Genomic DNA, 22,430 nt, shown 5'->3' with positions numbered 1-22,430 from the left:
ACAGGAATCTATCTAGTGCTTTGTAAGAGAAAGTACCAGAATAAACAAGACTGAGAAGTAAACTAAAGTGTTATTCAGTGGTACTCTTAAAATGGGGCTGGGACATTTTATAAAGAATCTAGTACATGGCCACCTTGCAACAAAAGAACAAGGAACTGTCAGATCCAGACAGCCTTCCAGAAGGGCAGGAGGAAGGCAAGATATGGAGAATGCTGAAGGAAGCCGTCAGAAGGCACAGGGCCTCCTACGTAATCTAGGGAGAGGTGGAAGATGAAGGAAAGGATGAGGAAATTAAAGCAGAATGTGTAATTGACTTATGGAGCTCACTGGTAAGCTGAGTCATTCATTAGCCTGTGGTCATTTGGCTGTCAAACAGAACACGCAAGCGGGCATTAGTAACAGGCAGCCTCTTGAGGTACAGAAGGGTAATGTTTTTGTTTTTCTCCATTGGCAGGGAAGAGAAAACAGAGACCAGACACACAGTTCCTTACCCTCTCTTGTTTGAAATCTGCAAAAGCACCATCTGCGTATTTCTGCTTGCTCAAAAGCTGCTTCCTCCTCTCCTGACGTTTGGCACGTTTCTGGAACTCCTCATTGTGACCATTCAAGTGTGCAGTCAGCTCTGCTGTGCTATGCAATTTCATATCACAGTGCTTGCACTGGTAGACAGCATTCTGAGAGCGGGTGCCACTTCCCAGTATGGTAAAGTCTCTCTTCAAATCCTTGCTGTGGTGGTCAGTGTAATGCATGCACAGCAGCTCCGCTGTGCTAAAGGACAGCTTGAAACATTTTATGCACCTGAAGGGAAGCCACTCAATTTCCTGAGCCTCACTCTCCACTTCAGGCTTCTCGAAGTCATTCCTCTCCTCAGATGGAGTCAGCTTTTCATGCTCATCAGCATACACGGCAGTGAAGTAACCCCCCAGTTTGCTTGCATGCTGCTTCTTCGGGAAAACACCAGGGTGACGTTTCATGTAGTGGGACACAATACCCTTTTTGCTGAAGGACTGGAAGGAACAAAGCGAGCATTTCTTCTTCTCTACAGCTCTCCTCAGTTCCTCACTTAACTGAGGAGTGTCATCTTTGGGAGGAGATGGAATGATCACTTTATTGGGTTTGTCGCTTACTGTCCTGGAGGCTGCTAAGCAATGAGTGTAGTAAGCATCAATGTCATGTCTTTTCTGGTAGTGTGCCGCAAGCCCTTTGCGGATAGGGTTGGTGTACGAACACAAAGCACATTTGAAGAGGTTGTTCTTGCCCTCTGGCTGTGCCCGGACATTGTTATGTTTGATGCGGTAGTGCCTGGCTATCCCCTTCCGGGTAGAGCAAAAATATTTGCAGAGCTGACACCGGAAAACTGTGTGAGACACTAAATGAGAACTGGAGAAATGAGGTGCTGCAACAGAGATTTCTCCGACATCCTCAGCAGCAATTTCTGGAGAGGCCTTGATTTCAGTCACCATGTCTGGCTCCAGGGAAGCAGACACTTTTGGTGGTGACTGGGCAAAAACATCGAATTCAGGCTGATTGTGGTATTTCTCATAGTGAATTTTGAGCTTCTCCAGTGTACCATGAGTATAAGGGCACAGTTTACATCGATAAGCACCATAGCCTTGCTTGAAAATCCTACTTGTCTCTTCCACATCATTCTGAGCAATATCAGTTGACTGCTCCACATCATGCACAAAGTCTTCAGCAGTGACCTTTATTGATGGGTGCCGCTTCTGGTAGTGTGTGAGAACGCCATGAATGCGTGTGTTAATGTACGGGCAGTGTCTACACTTGTACACAGCCCCTGGGTTAATGTCTATATCCTGAGCAAAGTCTGCAGCTTTCACTTTCATGCCAGGATGTTTTTTGCCATAATGTGTCAGAAGTCCATGCAAGTTGTTGTATTCAGACTGGCAGACTGTACACTGATAGGGAGTAGAGGAGATGGCAGGGTTTGCAGAAGCCAGCTGTACAGTTTTCTCCTGGGAAAGGCTAGGATCCTCCGCGCACTCTGATTCCTGGTCCATTTGCGAGGTCGTTATCTGGTCTTCAGAATCCATCCTGACTCCAGCTTCATCAGGCTGTGTGCCAGATTTCTCAGCAGCATCTTTCTCCTTGATGATATCTAACAGCACAGATTCATCCCCATTCATGGCCCAAGGGTGAAAAGCTTGGTAGTGATTAGTAATATCCCAAATGGAAGATGCTTCAAAAATGCAGTCTCTGCATTTATAGGTCTTTGCCTCTGTTGGCAACACTAGGGCAGGAGGGGAAGGATCAGGACCTGCCCAGAGTTTAGTTGCCATATATGTATAGTCAACGTAATGCTCAGGATGTCTCCTTTGGTAATGCACAAGCAAACCACTTGGCTCTGTGTGTGAATAAATGCACCACTCACAGTGATAACCAGCCTCTATCAAACCATCCAAAAATGCCCATCTCAGAATGGATGTAACCGTGGCCTTCAGATTTGGGTGATCTTTCTTAATATGCTTCCTCAGTGCATAGAAGTAAGGTGATGTGTAGCTACACTGCCTGCACTTGAGGGCTCTCAGCTTGGACTTGTCCCGTTCAGTGCCAGAGGTGTGAGCAGACACGCTGCCAGATGACTTCTTCTGGCTGCGATCACAAAGGCTTCTAATGGTGGCTGTATGCTGTCTAATCACATCTGCATTAGCTTTGAAGTCACGATGCTTCTTTTGATAATGAATGAGCACGCCTTTCACGGTTCGGTTTCCATAATCACAGTGTTGGCAGAAAAACATTTCATTCTCAGGAGGATTAACAGAGGTATCAGAACCACCTCGGCTCAACTGCTGCATTGACACTGGTGGCCTCTGTATACCAGGTGGCAGCTCACCAGCCCTCATCATTGCTGCAGTGGGAGGTGCCTGTCTGATATATTTGGCAGTGACCTTTATCTCTGGGTGCCTTTTCTGGTAGTGGACAAGCACTCCCACAACTGAGCGGTTGCTGTATGAACAGTGTTTGCAATAGTAGAGTTCAGTAGCAAGGTCTGGGGGTGGTGGTGGGGGAGGTGGAGAAGCCAAGTTGGACAATTTTGGTGAGACGGGTGTCCCCATCTCAAAAGACATCTGAGCCAGGGCAGAGCCCCTATCAACAGAAACTACACGCATGGTCTTCTGAATTCTGAAATATGATGCTTTTTCTTCAGGGTGCTTTTTCTGGTAATGAACCAAAACTGAATGCATGTTAGGGCTTGCAAATGAACACACATCACAGTCATAAACAACCACGCTATTGACTGAAGGTTCCTTCTGATTTTCACATTCGGGGCTAAAACTCTTGGCAGCACTTTTGTTAAAGCCAGCTGGCACACCGGCCCCGCGAGCCACAGGGGTAGAGGTTGCCATAGTTTTTGGAGCAGAATTCAAGATCTCTCTTAGTGTTTGAGACTCTGTGTTCAGTCCTTCTTGCTGTTCAACAACGTAACTTGAAAATATCATTGCATTGTTAATTTTCACTGTGGGATGCATTCTTTGGTAATGTGGCATCAGGCTTCTAACATTTGGGCTTGTGTAAGAGCAGAAGCGACAGCGGTAGATCAAATCAGAATGATCAAAGTTCAGTACATTCATAGCTTCAGGGTGATGCTCTCCATAATGCTGCTGCAGGTCTTCAAAGTTTGTGTAGTCAATATAGCACTCAAGACATCTGTATACTGCACTATGATCATTGGGATCCAAGATATACCTAAAACTGAATTTAATATAGGGATGCATTCGCTGGTAGTGGGTGCTAACACTCCGGGCAGATTTGTTGCTGAAATCACAGTGTTTACAATAGTAAAGCCTGCCAGAGTCGTTAAACTCTGCATTCTCATTGTTCTGATCAGTACCATACATGTTTGACTGGCCCCCCAGAACAGAGGCATTAGGGCTCTGATGTTCCTTCATGCTGACGGAAGAATAATAATCTTCCTCATCTTCTGATAGAGTGAGCTCAATCTCTGCTCCATTGGCAGAATTGTAATCATGCTGCAAGCTTCTGAAGTTCGTCTCCTTCTGGGAATCATTAGCCTCTCTTCCCCACATTTGCTGTGGTGCATAAGAACTGGAAACTTCTATCATTGGTTCTGTTTGCTCTTCTTCTCTGTCTAACTCCACTTCTATCTCCACCTCATTGTCTTCCTCCTCTTCCTCATCATCCTCTACGTTAATCACAGCATCTTCTTGCTGTTTGTTCTGGCTGATTTTGCTCTGCAGATTACTCGCTATTTCATCAATTCTAGTTCTCTTTTTCACTGGTGAGAGATCTAAAGGGAAATCGTTTGACACCTTCCGAGGGGCCTTTGCAACAAAATTATTTTTAGATGAGAGCCCAAGGATTGAGGTCTGGCTCTTCTTCACCGTGCTGGCAGAAGTGTGAGCATCTGCCTCACTCTCTTGTGGTGTGTTGGATGGTGGTCCATCGTATTTTGGCAAGTTGTCACAGAATGAGTGCTTGTGCTGCTGATGAACTCTGAGGCCTTTCAAAGTCGTAGTGGAATAGTTGCACATTGTGCACTTGTGTGGATGCTGTGAGTGGGGCTGGGGTGATTGCTGTTGTTGCTGTTGCTGCTGCTGCACTGGTTCCATCATCCCAGCAGACTTCCTACCGTTTATATTTCCACTCTCATATGACACTGCACTGTCGTTCAAAGAAGAGGCAATGCTTTCAGCCTGAGAATTCACAGTGTCCCAGTCTGACGTTGTACCTGTATGGCATTGCTTGTGGGCACCAAGTTTTAATGAACTCTTACAAGTGAAAGGACATTCATCACATTTGTATACAGCTGTCTTCCCAGACAGGTGGATGTTCTCAATGTGACGTGAAATGCTTCGGCGGTGCATTGTCAGGAAAGGGCAAAAAGGACACTGGAACCTGTTCATATACCTTCTAAAGGGAATTCCCTTTGTCTCCAATAGTTTGTTGCCATCAGATCCCATCAGCTGCTCTGCAGACATTCCTGTGGTCTGGTGATCCATGGAGTTCAAGCCATTCTCGCTGTCCATTTCATTTAGCTCTTCATCTGAGCTGGAGTCATTTAGCATACTGTTTGTTTCCAGGTCAGCAGAAGAATTTGTCATATCAGCAATTCCATAGCGGGATCTGTCAGACAAATTAACTATGCTCGAATTGTGAGGTGACTTAGGCTTCATTTGAGGGTAAGACACAGAAGAAAACTTGGAAGATGTAGAAGAGTTGGGCCTGATAAGGGAATTGCCCATAGAGCTCCTGAAGTTTGAGACATTGGCATTAGACATCTCACGTCCTGTTGTATTCATGGAAATATAATTAGAGTTTGGGGAGGCATTCTGGGCACTCTTATTCTGTACATCAGGTGCACTGGTTCCTTCTTGTTGCTGCCTCAGGCTTGACAGTATTTTCACCATGCTGCGGTGCTTCTTCATCATGTGGTCACACCAGCGCTCCCTTCGAGGTGTCTGGTAGCTGCACCATTCACAGCAAAAGTTGCCCCTAGACTTTGTCAGGGGCTTGACCATGGACTCCAAAATGCTCCGTTCCACCACCTCTGCAGGCAGCTCCTTGCAGGGTTCCTGCACTGGCACAGAAGCAGATGTCGATTCAGATATAGCAGTGGAAGCTGCGGGGGGAGTTGAACTCTCTTTCAGGTTGTTTTTGTGATACATTTTCTGGTGCTTAATAATCCTTGCACGCCTGGGTGACTTGTAGGTGCAGAACTGGCAACTGAAAACTTTGCCAAACCCTTCATGCATCATGATGTTGTAATTTAAGGAACTAGCGGATGGTGGCCCCACTGAGCTCCCCCCAGCCTGTGCTCCATGAACCTTGCGTGTGTGCTCTATAAGGAGGTTTTTGGAACGGAAGTAACGCACACAGAACTTGCACTGGAAAAATTTGTTGGTTGGTTTAGGATTTGGAGCCATATGCTGACCATAGAAAGTCTGGCTCTGGCTATAGTAACTTCCAGTCCCCATCTGACTTGTTGCATTTTGCCCTAAAATGAGAATCAAGGTGAATATATAAATAAGCAAATAAATAATAGAGAGGCTTTCTCTCCACCCACCCTGTATGTTTAAGAATACAGCTGCACCCTGTACTAGTAATAATCACACCAGGATTCTCTCACTTACTTATGGTGAGATCTATGTATCTGGCAATGTTCAGAAAAATGACCATTGGGCACAACATGTACACATACATGATACTGCGTACAGACTGGGATAGGCCATTTGCAAAATCATCTTTTATGGGGAAAATAAAAAATCTAGCATACTAACAGAATCGAAAACTTTGAGAAGCTTCATGGTGACGAAGAACAATGAAAAGCTGACAAACAAAAGCATTTTGAAGAAACAGATGAAAAACAGCTAAGAAATAAAACCACCCTCCATATTTGTACTTACAGAAAAAGCTGTGGTCAGAACCAATATAGCTAAAGCTAAACACCTGTTTTGTTGCCACAGCAATAAGGATACTATAATTTTTACAGTCACATTAAAAGAATTAGCTAATATGTACTGAAGTAAGCCACACGTGAAATAAGAGGTTAGAGTTGAGATTTACCTGCAATTTCATCTGCAATTGTAAATTCATCCTTTACAGAAGAAAATTCAACTTCAGTCTGGTTGCTAGCATTCATGGAACCAGACCTTGGCTGGCTAGGACTCTCCTCAGAGACATCAGTTGGCTGCAGGAAAGCAGTGTGAACATCCTGGATGTGAGCTTTTAGGTCTTCATAAGATGGAGCTCGAAAATCACAGCCATCACACTGCAGCACCTCCATGCTTCAAGGATGATCTTTTACATGAGAAAATTCTGCAAGAGAGGAGGTGAAGAAGAACTGTTTTACAGTAATGCCATTTAAAGTAATTCTAAGAATAGGTAAAGTCATATTTGTAAAGAAATTCGTTTCTAGAGATTCTGTAACTACTGCAGTGCAAAACTCAACCTGTAATTACTACAAGAAGAGGCATTGGTTTGGATTCGCATCAAGTCCTACCTAGGTAGCTTACAAGTTGCTGACTAAACACTATAGTCAACTTTCTGACAATTGACTACTGATTCAATGGACTTTGTCCCCTTGGCTTTTCCATTACACTGGACAGAGCCACTGCTCTGAAGTTTGTCTTGTTCAAAGACCAGAACCTGTACACTACAGAAACAGCAAATTACTCCTGAACAATCACACACTCAAAATTACAATCAGAAAACAGTGGCTTCTGCATCTGTACGTCCCACTCTAACACATGTTGGAAGATGAAAAGCACTGTCTGCTTTACTATTAAGAGATTAAACACCTCCACAGGAAGACAACCGCCTTTCTGATCAACATTCTGATAGTACTGATGGTGGTGGAAAACGTAGACATAACTGCAAGGTGAGATGCAGCTACTTTGTGAACTCAAGGCAGAATGCTTTGTTCAGCCTTACCTCCACCAAGGCTTTTTAAGAGATGACAGAAGGAATCTCATCACTGTGTACAGATATCTAATGAGTGAGAGTGAAGTGGACAGGGCCAGGCTCTTTGCAGTGGTGTTCAGTGACAGGACAAGGGGCAATAGGCAGAAACTGGAACACAGGAGGTTCCAACTTGATCGTGAGAATAAACTTCTTTACTGTGAATGTAACAGAGCACTGGAACAGGCTGCCCAGATGAGTTGTGGAGTCTCCTTCTCTGTAGACATTCAAGACCCACCTGGACACTTTCCTGTGTAACTTACTGTAGGGAAGAGGGTTGGACTCGATGACCTCCAGAGGTCCCTTCCAACCCCCACCCTTCTGCAGACCCTGTTCTTTGTTAAAATGTTTACTGCTTTGAGTATATTCTAGAGACATCACCTTTGTGAGATATTTGCGAGAAGGTGAGGACTGGAGGAAAACAGGGACAGCAATGGGAATAAGAATATTGCTGAAGTACAATGCAAATGTGTAACAAAGACTTATCTCAGAAACACCCCAGCTTCTTTGATTTACCCAAATGCCTTGGGTACCTTGAAGTACCAAGTAATATAAGCCATGGCAACATGAAGGACAGAGGTTTAGCTTGTGAACCAATTAATCCTGTGTCAGAGTTGTATACTTATGCATTGCCATGAGGGTGAGGAGACACAAAACACAACCAACACAAAAGCCTTAGACTCTCCTCCTTCATGCAGCATTTAGACACCAGTAATAAAATAATTACTTTTTAAGTTTCCACATGCTCTGCTGGGCTAGGGATAATCTGGTCATTCCAGAGGTCCAAGATGCAGGAGCAGCTCAAAACACTGAAAATTCCACGTGTCTATTCTGTGATGAGTACAGAGCTACTTCTACAGTGAGAAGGCTCCAAAGCATTAATGTACTGAAATAAGAGAGTATATTGCATCAGGATTTTATATGAAAGAATGTTTCTTCTGATAGCCTGCTAAAATAAACTTCTACTAAGTCAAATTCTGGACAGTCTGAGCACATAGGCTCTCCACATATTTACCTACGGTACTTTGCAGGCTGCACTGCGTTCCGTTCCTCTCCACGCCCCTCCCTCCCACCACCAATAAAGAAAATGAACGCTGTACCAGCTTCTTTTCGGCTAACAAAGTTAAAATAATCGAGATACTCGAGCCTTTATGTGCAAGCACCAAACCAAATTGTGTGGAAGAGGTTGCTATCTGCTCTGGATCAAATTACAGCAGTGAGTGAAGCCCCACCCCACGTCTCCTTTAGCACAGTCCATTAGACCTGAAAACAAATTTTTCCATGGAGCAGACGACTCCTGCATTTAGAGCACTTCACAGAAAAGCAGATCATCCAGTTTTCACTACCCATCCCCCCAAGCTTAGTCCTTTCATCTCAGCCAAACAAGCCACAGCTCTGCTGAATGTGTTTATCACACTTTCAAGAGATATGAGCCCCTGCGTCACTGAAGCTTTAAGACTCACTAAGCTGCCCTAGTCCTCTGAGCTCTGGGAGCAGCCATTTTAGCTCAGACAACTCCAGCACTGAGAGGCTCATAGCTTCTCACCCGTGCACAACATGGCCTCACTTATCTCAGCTTCATCTCAAGCACACCAGGTTTGTTGTTTTTTTTTTTTCCCCCTTTTTTTTCCTCCTCTTCCTTGAGTGATGCTTGAAAAATCAGCATCTCCAAGACACAGCTGCCCTTCTCCTGCATGCCTTGCACCCCGAACCACATCGCTGCTGTTCCCCTGCACTGCCCAAGCAGCACCTTCTCTCCCTGAGCAGAGCGCCAGCAAGTATCTCCCAGGGTTGGTTCCCTGTCCCATGGATGACAAATGTGACGGTTCAATCCAGAAACACGGCATTACAGCATCAAGACTCCGGTCCAAGCTGTCCTACAGGCAGAGGCAAGGCAGAGCCGAGCCTCCCAGCAGGAGGAGGGCTCGGGGGGGCGAAGTGGACGGGGGTGCCTCCAGCAACTGAGGAGCCCTCCTGCTCGGCGCAGAAGACACACCACCCCAGTCCCCTGCCAGATTCCAAAGTCTAATGACCTTTGTTAATCACCAGCCAGCCCGTCTGCATCAGCAAACCCTGCCAGCAGACACACCCTTCAACACAAAGGCTGTAGCTATGCCTTTTAAGAGAGGTTCTCTAAAAACTCCATTGTGTGGAAGAGAGGAAAAACAACACGCACGCACACAAATCTCTCTTCCCTCCGCTTCCCCAGCCCCCGAAAAGCTTCAGAAACACCATCACAAAGTGCTTTCAGCTTTGTGTCTCTTTTGGAAACTTCAGGACAGCTTACAAAATAGAAAACCAGGAGAGCAAACCTGAAGTTCTAAAAAAATAGAATGCTGGGAGCTTCAAGAGATTAAAAAAAAACATCACCATCCCCATCTCCAGCAGCCACAATTCTTTCATACGCTGACGCTTGGAGAAGGTATCCTCAAGGATGCTGGCTTTTGTCTAGACAATCTTAGGTCAACAACAGTACCCTTCTGCTACAAATCAGAAGGAGCAGTTGAGAAATCACTAATAGCTGCTGATTAAAATCTAATGAGGACTTTCTAATGGGTTCTAGCTTGTAATGTCAGCAGGAGCTATCTCACAAAGGTAGCACCAAGTCATAGACAAGGTGAATATTACTGCAGCTATGAGGAACAAACATCAGGTACAGCTCCATGAATTTCTGCTTTATGTTTTCACCAGTATTGTGCTGAAAGCAAGATGAACCGGTCTTGTGAGGAATTCTGCCCTACCGTTCCCACATTTTTCTTTAAAATTTGGGCATTTCACAAAGACTAAGAAAATCATAAACTGCCACTCTGAGCTCATATATCAAAAGAATCTGAAACACAATGTGTCTTTCTTCTTCATTGTCTGCATGGAACACGGAACAGAAAGATCCACCTACCCACCAGGGAAGAGCATTGTCAGTGCAGATGTTAATACACTGGAAGATACACAATCCAAGCAAAAGAGGTAGAGCAAGATTTGCATGTTTTTCGGTCATTACCGCCTAAGACAATACTTTCCATATATACAAACAACACTACCTTCTGTATTTAATTTGCTTAATAAAATCTACATTCCATAATTCCTTAAATTTTCAAATAGCAGCATAAAAAAAAATTGAGGAATGGCGGTGTAGGTGAGAACAGAGTTACCAAAACTATAAGCTCAAAAGCAGAACAGGAAGCCTGGAGAGAAAACAAACAAACTAAACAACAACAAACAAACACAACCACCATGAAATTAATCCATAGATCCTACAAGCCCTCTAACGTATTCACAACCAATCTCGAGACCACATTGCCCAAAGATAATGTGATTTCTAAAATACTCTTACTAACATGATACTAACCTCACCAGATTCTTAAAATGCCATTGTCTGAATTAATTTGCATTTAGAACCTCTTGTTAAAATATATGGCTTTCATGTTTAATGTGGAGAAGAGGTATACTCATTTCCCTTAGGAGAAAAAGCTCCCAAAACATTGAGCACAAGAGATTCTGGAAGCCATGTAGCTTTCATTTTAAAGAGCAGAGTTGAGGTATCAAATTGTCTTCGACATCCTTCTCTACGCTCCTATATATGTGAAGAGAACATCCGAGAGACAGTTGCATTACATTTCTAGGGTTTTAAAAATCCAAAACAAAAGATAATTGTGCTTGTTGAACAACAGTCATTACTGAATTTGGCAGCAGCCAAAGTAGTACAAATCATTATGTTTAAGTTTGGTTTTAAAGCTTCAAAATACAAAATTAATTGTGAAGCCTAAGGCGCTGACCTCAAAATTGAGCTTCTGTGGTTGACTACCCACCCGTTGTATTTTCAGAAGGAGTCAGCAGTGCTTCTAGAAGCTAAGAATATGCACATGCACAACCACAACTGAAAAGGTCACTCAGACCACACACACTGTGTGAATCCAGCTCAGTATCAGTAACATTACATTTAAAATAAAGAAATTTCCATAATTCCAAGCCTTCCTACAGACAGATGATCAGACACCTCTTCATCCCTACTTCATACAGGCATGTTGCACAAGGAGTTTTCACTTATTGAGGTGGAGCTGAAACACAGCCATCTTAGCACTACCCACACAGCAAAGGAAGCAGGAACACCGCCAAGCCTGCTGTCACCTGACAGGGCTCCCCAGGAGGCGCAGCATGTGTCAGAACCCTGAAGGCACCCACTAGCTTTGCTGCCCAGCACCCTGGGCCTCTGCCAGGCTGTCCATGTACTAGAAACCCATTCCAGCCCCACTGAGGCCTTTATCACTCCACCCAAGGTGCAGGGTTTCCAGTTAGGTCCTCAGTCATGTCCAGCTGTGTCTACAGCTGCCCTTAGCCCTGACCCCAAGGTGATGCGTCAATGCCTAGGCCCTGTGCTGTGGCTTCTGGGAGTCCCATTGGCCCCTGATTTGTCAGTGTGTGAACGAAGCGCACTCATCAAGACTGGAGTCGCACATCACACTGGATTCACTGGAAGCTTCAGTGTTGGTTTTGACTTTCTTTTTTTCTTTTTGTTGTTGGAGATTAAGCCACCAGAAACAAACTACCAAAACACTACAGAAATGTGACTCATGAGCAGCTCACCAAAGACGAAAGCTGTTAAGAAATCCCATGGATAACACGACAGGCCAGGCATTCTCCCTCCTGCATAGGTGTGGGTTTCAGAAGGCACCTCGGCCTACAGCTATGGTGGCCCCTGCCAGCGGTGCCACCTGCGCTCCTCTCAGTGCTTGGTTCCACTCACATACAGAGGGGCTGCTGGTTTGATGGTCTCACTGAGTTTCTCTTGCCTTATCTATTTATTTAGGATAAGACTCTTTATAAAACAAGATGGCAATGGAGGAAATAGGCAAAACAAGTAAAATCATAGGAACAGTGCAAAATTTGAGGAGCTGGAAACCCGAAGGCCCTTCTAAGTGCAGGAAGACAGCTTCATCTTTAACTTATAAGAATAAATTAGTGAGAAACTCCAAGAGTAAATTCAGCTTTCAGCTCAAGTCAGGCATACCTCGTAAACTCATGGGTCTTTTTCAATTGTTCTGTGCCAGTCAAGTTATGGAGATTCTTGGTCCTCTGATGGTTGACTTTGGAGTTGCTCGTCCAAACTCATAAACTGAACTAATACTCTTTCTTTTCTACTCTGTTTTTTTTGCCAGGGTAGATGGGGAAGAGGGATAAGGAATCTGACAGAACTTAACACTGATGAGACTCCATGAATTGGGTTGCAACCATTCACTCATATATGGTAAATTTGTAGTTATTATTTTCATATAAAGTACTTACAGTAAAATATTGTCACCAGGTATAGGTTTTACTGTCAAAATTTCCATTCTGATGTTGAGTTTAGGACCATTTATTACAGTTTGAAACTCAACAGTTACACCCATGAGAGTAATATGTTAGTATATGTAATATGTGATTCTTAATCCTGCTGCCAGTTTCTTCCAGTAAATATTTTACCAGTCTGTTCTCGTTTCTGTTGACCTACAAGGACATTCATAGCACATTAAAATATAAGATTGTCAAACTTTTCAGGAAATAAACTTCTTTTAGAGATGCGTTACAACTCAATGATAAAAACAATTACCTAAACTGATCTATAAATATACATATTTTATATATATTACATATATATATATTTCCTAAAATATATACCTGGAATGCTGAACCTCAAGTGAGCTCCAGGTTGGATTCCACAAGAGGAAAACTTCCTGCTATACTTTTTTCATACATAAGACCAGAAACTTGTCAGAAATCTCTCTGTCACAGAAAACTGGATGACCAACTTTCTTGAACCCTCTGCAGCAGTTCAGTCATAATTTGTTTTTGTTGCATCTCCATACTTCAATGCATGTATTCATTTCACATATCTGATACCATACTACGGGTTGGGTTGTTACAAAGCTACAGCATAGCTTTCAAAGCCTTCTGCGCTGAATGAAATATAAACATTCCTCTTTAAGCTTGTAGAAGGTGGCTGCACAGTGCTAATAGCTACCCAGAAACATAGATGGCTTTTTCGGTTCTAGGAAAAAAAAAAATTATAGAACCTCTGTCTTTTTTTTTTTCCTTCAAATATTAATAAATACATAAAATAACCTGAAATGGCTTTAAATGATAAATTCATCACTACTAGCTTTATTGGTTCCTTAAGCCTATGATTTTAGAAAAATGAAATAAAATACAGGAACACAGTGTCAGTTTAAGCAGTATATTGAGGAAAAAGACTGTAGACCCCAGCCTCAGGAAGACATAGCAAGTGATGATTATCCCACTGCAAAAAAAGGCAAACTTTCCTAGAAGGAAGGTCAAAGATGGAGTATTTAATCTCAAACCCAAGTATTACTTACAATAAATTCAAACCAAGATATAAGTGACTTAAATACGAAGAGCCATGAGGTGGGGAGGGGCATAATCGTTACAAGGTACCTATTGTTACCTTAATTTTTAGTTCTCACAAGTAATTTGTTTTGGGTTTTGTGTGTTAGTTTTTTGGTATATTAGTCTATAAATATATACTTATTCTTAAAAATAAAATCTAAATTCCTGAAGGATACTTTCAAACTTTTTAAATAAAAGATTGCAAATATGATGCCACTACTTAATGGAAAGACAAATGAAGAAAGCATCTTTGATCGTGTATGTTCCTTTCATGAAGGTTATCTGTCAGACATTATGGTACATAGCATGATCAGCTGAGTTGTAGGAAGAAGAACTTCAGACCTGTGGGAAGGTTATCAAATATCAAGTGCTTTTGCTGTAAACAAAACTAGGATATGCTTTTCTTGTCTTCTAAATTACCTTCATGGCAAATTATTAATCCTTATAGAAATCAAGGCTCTTTAGAGGCTGAACAACTGAATGATCAGAGTAGGATTTTTTCCTTATTAAGTATACTGCTTATTTCATTTGCTGTACAAAATTAGTTGTGGAGGTGTGAATACAGACACAGTTTTGTCAACTTCTCCTTTAGTCCACCGGACTCAATAAATAAAGCACTGCTCTGGCTACGTATTACAAGAAGATGTAACAACTGTACTAGGAAAGAGGGTAATTCTTATGAGATAGGCTCCTTCTTTTCCACAGAATAAACTTAGCTTCCTTTTTTACCAGGAAGAGAAGAAGAAAATGAAAGACTACACACATACACAAAAAGGCATTAAGCCATTTTTCCACTCAAAACTTTCAAAGAGAAGATGTGTTTAAATTCTGAAGTTAACCTGATAAAAAAGGGAAAATGCAACAGCACAGAGCAAAGTAGAAGTTACATCTGCCACTTGGTTCCCGTACTGAATGATCACAGGAAATAAGTGAAGATGCTCACCTCAGTGACACAACCCAAACTCTAAACACTCTTGTATAGAGATGTGTGTTGAAGAGGAAACTGTGCTGGCCCACTAGGAAAACAAGATACCAGAACAAAGCAACTTTGCTTTTGTGGGCTGCTTCTCATTGGTCCTCACACTGCATAATGCAACTGAAAGCACTGGATCTGGGGTTACTCATTTTCAGCTAAGAGTGTATTGTCAATTACCTCAAAAAATCCAGTTCCTGTGACTGAAGACAAGTGCACTCCCACTTGTGCATGGACTTGGGAGAGGAAGATGTCAGTAGGTGGTGCTGAAGAACACAGCAGCATGCTCCCTGGGTACTCTAGAGGCAATCCAATTCCTTCTAATGCATTGGAAATAACATCTTCTTGCAGCCCTTTACACAAAGGGTTCATTACTATCCGCATCCTGGCAGGAGCAAGGGGAGGAGCATACTCCTCAGCCTGGCATAGCTCCAGCAAAGTTCTCTTTCTTGCCAAGGAAAGTCAGGCCCATGAGAAATGGGGTCCTGACAGTAGTGAATGAGATACAACAAAATCAACTATGTACCCTGCTATAACATGAACTGAAGAGGAAAAGAGCAGAGCAGTGGCTGAAGACAAAAAGATCATCTCCTGATGGCCATCTGCCCTTAAATGAACCCTCAGACTTCCTAGCCTTTTGTGCCTTTAAAAGCAATATTGCCGATCACCCAAAATACTTGCTGCACTGAATGGTCTGATGGCTTACAGTGCTATGGCTGGTCAGTTACAAACATGCTTTAGGGAGGACAGATCTTAGTTTGCAAGGAGCATGGTGTTTTTACAAAGGGTAAATACAGCTTAAAAACTGGTGACAGAGCTAAACCATGGGAAACCGTTAACTGCTAGATTGTTTTAGAGGTCACAGAATTTTAATCTTAGAGGTCTGAGGTTAGACCAGCCAACACAGTTGGTTTAAAACACAAGCAGCCATTCTCATCAAAGTCACAGAGGTGGACACCTAGACACAAGCACTCAGAAAGCATCTGCAAAAAGGGTAAAGCTCTGTTTTGGGTCTGCTACAGGAAACTGACTTCAAGAAGCTAAAATGAAGAGAGATCACCATCTGGAAAGACAGATGTGAAAAGCTGCTTTGCTAGACACGTGTTCTGCTTGAAGGGCAGACTGGTCCTCTGTGATAGCAGTGGTGACAGAGACTGAATTGGGTTGATGGGAAGAGTAACCTTTCAGCCTCTGGTTCAAACTCCAGAGATGATTGCCAAAATCCAGCACCCAAATTGGTAGAAATACAAGACTCTCTAAGTAAGAAAATTTTCACAGAACAGTTGGGAACCAAAGAAGAGCTGCATGGATCAGATCTGACAGGGAAAGGCCATTGTCTGATTTCGTCACTAACATTGGTTCAGCTTAGGAAGGACCCTGGGGATGATGCAGCTCATTCTTAGTCTGACCTGAGACCTTACATGCTCTGTAGGTACTGCATCTTACGAGTCCTCCTTCAAAGGGTTAAACCCACGCAGTCAGTGTGTGGACAGGATGAAAAAGGGCAGTCAGAAGAATGGGTTTTACAAAACCAAGGCACCAGAGGTCTTGTTCTTTACCAGCAAACAAAGCTGAGAAGACCAGCACATCATCTCATGCAGACCCAAACCCATCTCATGCATTATTCTCTAATTATAAAGCAGGATCCATGGTTGAAATTCTGCTGGAGGATGAGAAAACACTAATTAGCAGAGCTTAAAGATTGTTTTGCATTCCCAGTAAACTCCTCAGAAATGCGTTCATTTGAGGAGCTCCACCAACAACATAGCTACTTTAGTACTGCCTGTGTCTCCAGCTATCCATTTCCTCCTTCTAAGCTTCCTGCTGTATCTGACATTTGCTGGGCAGCCATCAGAAGCCTCTGTCAGCCAGTTCATTTCCTCAGGTAATACGAATCCATAAGTGACCCATTCATAATACCAGACAGAATTCATAGTTTTATTTGCCCACTAACTCATGCACAGTATGGCAGCCAGCATCTTTGCTGCAGGTAGAAGAATATACACTTTTCCAGTATTTGACAGTTCTAAGACTAGTGACAACTTGTCTGTGTCCCTTCTTTCTGCCACCCTTCTTACAAGATCTTTTTCACCTGTGCAAGTGAAGATCCTCTATTTGGGATGGTAGCAGAAAGGTGCTGGTCCCATCACTGAATTTGCTGAAAAGTGATACCACTGAAAAAAAGGAACAAGATGCAGCTAACAATTATATGCTGTCCAGAATGCTTTGCCCTCTAAACTGGGTATATACTCCACTGGATTACATGTTGGGATGCAATATATACACACTGGAATGCAGTATCCTGATTCCAAATTTGCTTCCTTTTACTCCCTCTTCAACCTCCACCTCCACCCACTTGGCCCTTCCAGGAAACAAGTTTTTGCAGATGGTGTAATATATACAGCCTGAATATGAAATACAAAGTATTTTAAATAAGGATATCTGTGGATATCAGTATCTAGAAGGAACTAAGTGGAACAGCTACAGTTTATTTCAAAGGAGAACAGCATAATTCTGAGTGATCCCAGTATTCTGGTTCACAGTATCTATGAATTGACCAAGGTTAATGGAATCTGTCCAGCCAGATGGTATTTGGATCAAACAGGCATTAGAAAATACTGCCTTAAAAACAGGAAAAAGTTGTTATTGCCTGTCTGCAAAAGATGCACACTTCGTTACACGGGTAATAATTAAGAACAATCACAAAAAGAAAAAAATACCCCTTGTTAACCCTATTTTTCATCTTTCCAATAATAAGCAGTCCTTTGTACTAGCTATACTGAGCATGTTCAAATTAAGAAGAAAACTATTTTTAAAGCTAAGTTACATCAGAAGCAGTAAGATGTTGAAGCTTCTAATGAAGTTCTTCTACTCTGTTCTCTTTTCCTTTAAACAAGTTGTTTCATGCTCAACAACTAAAATACATTTATTTTTTATTTCTCCTTAGAAAAGCCCAAACAGGAAATGGACCATAAAGGAAAATTAACTAAGACTTTGTAATATGGCCCACAGGGAAGGAGAGCTGAAATTATAACCCAACTACATCTTTCAAAAGCTATAATCCTTGCAATTATGTAGACACTACAGAACTTTTGTGGCTTTTTTCTTTTCGATAAGTCCAATAGACATTTTGTTTTTTCTGCTATTGTAAATGCTTTACCTTTAGGAATCTAAAGCTGGCAAAATCTCAACCATTTTAAACTAATAAGGTAACAAAATCTTATTTTAGAATTAAAAAAGATAGTTAACCATTGTCCTAATAGTACCCTTTTTGTGGAGAAAGTGGGACCACTCTGGTTTTACCGTAAGGATGCAGGGTAAAAGCGGATAAAGGAGAAATCAATTTCCAAAACTTTAGCCCAGAATATGCATACAAATGCCAAATAACATAAAAATAATCTTACTTGTTACAAGGAGAGTTCAGTTCAAGGCTAGTTTATGAACATAAAAAGTATTCAGTTGAAAAGAAATTAAAGTGAGACCATGAACACCCTGTTCTTATATTTTCCAGCCATTCTCTCTTTCCATTTAATGCAATTAATTAAACCAATAGCTTCTCATAATTTATGAATAGATCATCAATGATTTCAGCTACTTTGGACCACCACAGATTTGAAATTTGCCATCATGTTCTATTCAAACACTCCATCAGAGGATAGCATATTTTCATCACTGAAAAAGAGAAGCATAGAACAATCCAATTCAGAGAAAGGCTCAAGATAATTTAGATTCCATAACCTTTGAAAATCTGTGTAACCTGTAATCTGAATACAAATTAATTATTTGTAAGAGGAAGGATATAAAAAACTTTGCACAGGTCCTTAGAGAGTGCTGTCTAAAGCAAGGTAAAGTGTAGAAGGGATTTTCAGTTTCTCTGGTTCAAGAGACTTCTTGGGCAACTTTAAGGAGTAAGGGCTTTTTGGACAGCTCTCATGGATGTGCCTAATTAAAGAGGAAAAAATACCCTGACAAAAAAAAAAAAAAAAATCTCAGAAGATATTTAGACAGATTCAGGAGAAGGCAGAGACCCCAACAGTATGAGAACCCATGATTTCACCAGGATTTAGGTTTTGCACATAAATACTAAGAAGCAACAAAGAGAACTATGGAGAGAAGTATTATACTAAAAGCCAAGAAATGGCCTTCTCAGGTCTTCTGAGCTTTGTCCTCAGAAAATCTCTCTTAGGTCAATGCAAATCCAGATACACTAAAATACATGGGATGGTGGTTGTACAGGATAGGTACTCTGCTTCTGGCTACCACCAGAAGCCCATTCACCCTTTGCTCTAGAAAAGGAGTCTGCACAGCAGTTCTCTCATTGATATATTATGGCAAACCATGCGTCTGAGAACACACTTCTGGACTTAAGAGTTAATCAAAACTGCATTAGTTCTGTCTGAATAACTACACGTATATATGAACAGTGTCATTTACTTTGTGTGCAAAGTGGAAAAGATAGTCAAAAATACATTTTACGTTAACAAAAATGGCAAAAATACTATGAAGAAATACTAAAAGAATCCAGAAGATCCAAGCTGTAAGATGATGTATTAGCACCCAACAGAACTTTCAAACTAATAAAATATTAACAGAAGTATATGATCCAATGCACACGAGCCATATGACATTAAAATATAATGAATATTTTGAAGGACTTAATTTATGTTAGCCAACATCCTTTAATACTATGGGGAAGAAAAAAAGTAATGTGTTTTGTAGTCCATTCTAGGCTTTTTTTTTTTTTTTTACTTTAAAACTCATTTAGGTAAAAGGCACTTATACGCATTTATTTGTTTCTTGCAGCAAGCATTTGTTCAAGCGTGGGCTCTTGTTCACAAGAATGTATGCAGAGTGAAACTTTCACATTCATTTAGGATTTCATTGACAAGAGACCATGACAGAAGTATACAGTCATCTCTGCAGAACTTTCGTTTTTACTTCTTCTGTTTTTGGAACACCAAAGTGATGGAAGACAACATAATATGTATTAGGTTTCCATTCATTTATCATGAACGAGTCATATAAATCAGCAGAAGTGACGTGCTCTCAAAGATACTGAAGACTGAAGTAGTTCTGTGGTTTTCAAGCAGTTACAAATTACTGGACATTAGCTGAAGACTCACAACTTGTAATATGTAAGGGACACAAAGGCAGAATTAAATTGTCAAGTAGCAATACCGGTACTGATACTCTGATCCACACAGTTGCTATGTATTTATTTGAATCATTCACTTTCAGGCCACACTGCGGTAGACTCTACCTGTGTGAAGAGCAGGATGAGTAAGTCTTCACTGTGAAGAGCCTTCCTTTTTAACTTTAGGATGAATAAACACAGGGAGGTGAAGTGGCTTGACTCCAAGTTGCGTAGTTGATCTGAAAGAAAGCAGGTTCCCAGATTCCAGCCCCTCCCTGCTACACCATGCTGCCTTCTGTGCCATTGGCTTTGAAATCCCAGTGCTAACTTTCCACAGCAACTGCAAGTACAACGTTCTCCAGAACATCGGAAATTAAAATTTTGGTAGCACAGGTGTATCATACACCACACACAAGGATATATCTGACTCCCTTTATTAATCATCTTTGTATTTACTTTTTTGTCTCTGGATTGCCATTTCCATCTCTCTGCATAGAATCCAGGTCTTTTGCTGAAATATTTAGGCCAACTCAGCAAAATGCCTGAAGGGCTGAGGAAGAGAATACCAGGGAAGATGGAGGTTAGGGATGGTGGTCATGGTCTAACCCCTATCTTGCTTGAGATTTGAAATAACTCATATTAAAAGAGAAAGGAGACTGAGAAAAGGGAGCAGTTCAACTTTACAGAGGATGGGAAAGGATATTGGTTTCCAAGGTTCGACACCTGGAAAAGTCAAATTCTTGTAGCATCTGTGAGGCATTTCTCTTGAGATGACTTTACCCAAACCACCAAATCCTCCTACTCTCTTACCAAACTCTTCTAAATATTGGACAACATATTCATGATTGTTCTGTTCTAGCAAATACCAAGAGGGAAGGTACAACAACAAAAAAAACTTAGTAGAAGTCAACAGAGGGAATATTCTTTATAGCACCTTTTTAAAAATACCATAAGAGGAACACTCTAGATCTTCCTCAATGTATTCTGTGAGCAGGAGATATTCATGACCAAAGAAGGGGAAGTATGATTTAATCAGACCTCTCTTTTGCACATGCTAGTTGGAGCCACAAAACTTGTGCACACTTCCACCACTTGACCCTGGCTAATAAAATTTATGAGAACAACTCGGGCAATTAGTTTTCATGTACTGACAGTTGCACCTACCCTTCGTTGTTAGGTTATCACCACAAAAAAAATAAAAAAAAAAATAAAAAAAATAAAAAAAATTATGGATTTTTTTTTTTAAGTTCAGGTTGTAAGAGAATCAAGTTATTCAAAACCTCTAGTCTACAGCATCTCCTTCAGTGTATGTTCCATTAATACGTTCTTCCTGAAAAACTTCAATAAAATAAGCATCCTAGTTCGTCAGTCTGGATATCTAAGTTTTCATGGATTTCCCCCAAAATGGCAATTAGCCTGTGTGCGGTACATATACAACCTACCAACAACTCCTACTCCCATTTAACAAGCACCTAAATTCTGCAGAAGGAGCTTAAAGATGCAGAACATTCTCTGTTGTAATCCAAGATACTGCTGGCATTCCTACTGAAGGAAGCATACTGAGCATACTTTCTCCTACTACTGCAGAGCACGGACAGACTGAGCTCTGCGAAAAGCCAACTGTGTCATGGGCAGCTGTGACTTACTTAGCTGGGGCAGAGATATATAGCAGTAACACTTCATCTTTGTTTTCTTTTTTCCCCTGTAGTTGTCAACCAAGACATACAAACATGCTTGCTGCAGCTGGGAAAATCCTAGCTAAAAATCCAGTGTGATTCTTGACTGAGGGGAGTCTCAGGAACAGAAGTTTTTCTAGAACCTGCATCTATCCATGGAGTCAAAAAAGTCGGTACCCAAGCTTTAGGCAGCACACAGGCAGATGGTCTGTGCACAGCTGGTGTCTGCACACCTCTCCCGTCACATTAGTTCATAGAAACATAGAATAATTTGGGTTGGAAGGGACCTTTAAGATCATCTAGTTCCAACCCCCCCGCCACAGGTAGGGACACCTCCCTGTAGAGCAGGTTGCTCACAGCCCCATCCAGCCTTGCCTTGAATGCCTCCAGTGAGCGGGCATCCACAACCTCTCTGGGCAACCTGTGCCAGTGTCTCACCATCCTCACAGGAAAGAATGTCATCCTAATGTCTAGTCTAACTCTACCCTCTTCCAGTTTAAAGCCATTTCCCCTTGTCCTACATGTCCTTATAAAAAGTCCCTCTCTAGCTTTTCAGTAGGCCCCCTACAGGTACTGGAAGGCCACTATAAGGTCCCCTCAGTCTTCTCCAGGCTGAAGAGCCCCAGCTCTCAGCCTGTCCTCACAGGGGAGGTGTTCCATCCCTCGCATCATCAGTTGTGAGGTAGCAGAGGTTCTGCATCTCTCATCAAGCACTGAAAAAAAAAACCAACTTCGCAACTCTAGCAATCCCGCTCACATTTACCAGGAAAAGTCTGGAAGTAGAGATGACATCAGCATTTCAAGGAAGCAGACAAAAAAAGGTTAAATCTTT

General features: G+C 41.9%; 1 protein-coding gene and 1 long non-coding RNA gene across 13 annotated transcripts in view; one reads left to right on the top strand and one right to left on the bottom strand.

Annotated features, from left to right (window-relative positions):
- Positions 1–22,430, bottom strand: part of ZNF462 (zinc finger protein 462) — a 92,108-nt gene that overhangs the window by 45,590 nt on the left and 24,088 nt on the right. For 11 of the 12 annotated variants that reach the window (XR_002433149.1, XM_021379549.1, XM_021379557.1 and 8 more), the window contains exons 2-3: positions 6,544–6,795; positions 492–5,974 (exon numbers count right to left, since the gene is read on the bottom strand). Coding sequence is in view for 11 of the 12 variants with exons in the window: in XM_021379549.1 (XP_021235224.1) it covers positions 492–5,974; positions 6,544–6,763 (5,703 nt within the window). In the remaining variant the exon portion in view is untranslated. The remainder of the gene's footprint in view (positions 1–491; positions 5,975–6,543; positions 6,796–22,430) is intronic. The other variant, XM_021379555.1, reaches the window with a different exon arrangement.
- Positions 6,802–21,138, top strand: LOC110389330. The gene is made up of 3 exons (XR_002433150.1): positions 6,802–9,033; positions 9,205–12,679; positions 19,592–21,138. It is a non-coding gene; the product is annotated as an uncharacterized LOC110389330 (long non-coding RNA).

Source organism: Numida meleagris, chromosome Z, assembly GCF_002078875.1.
Source record: "Numida meleagris isolate 19003 breed g44 Domestic line chromosome Z, NumMel1.0, whole genome shotgun sequence".
NCBI lineage: Eukaryota > Metazoa > Chordata > Aves > Galliformes > Numididae > Numida > Numida meleagris.
The sequence above is the reverse complement of the archived record's forward strand: the minus strand, read 5'-3'. Positions and strand labels throughout refer to the sequence as shown.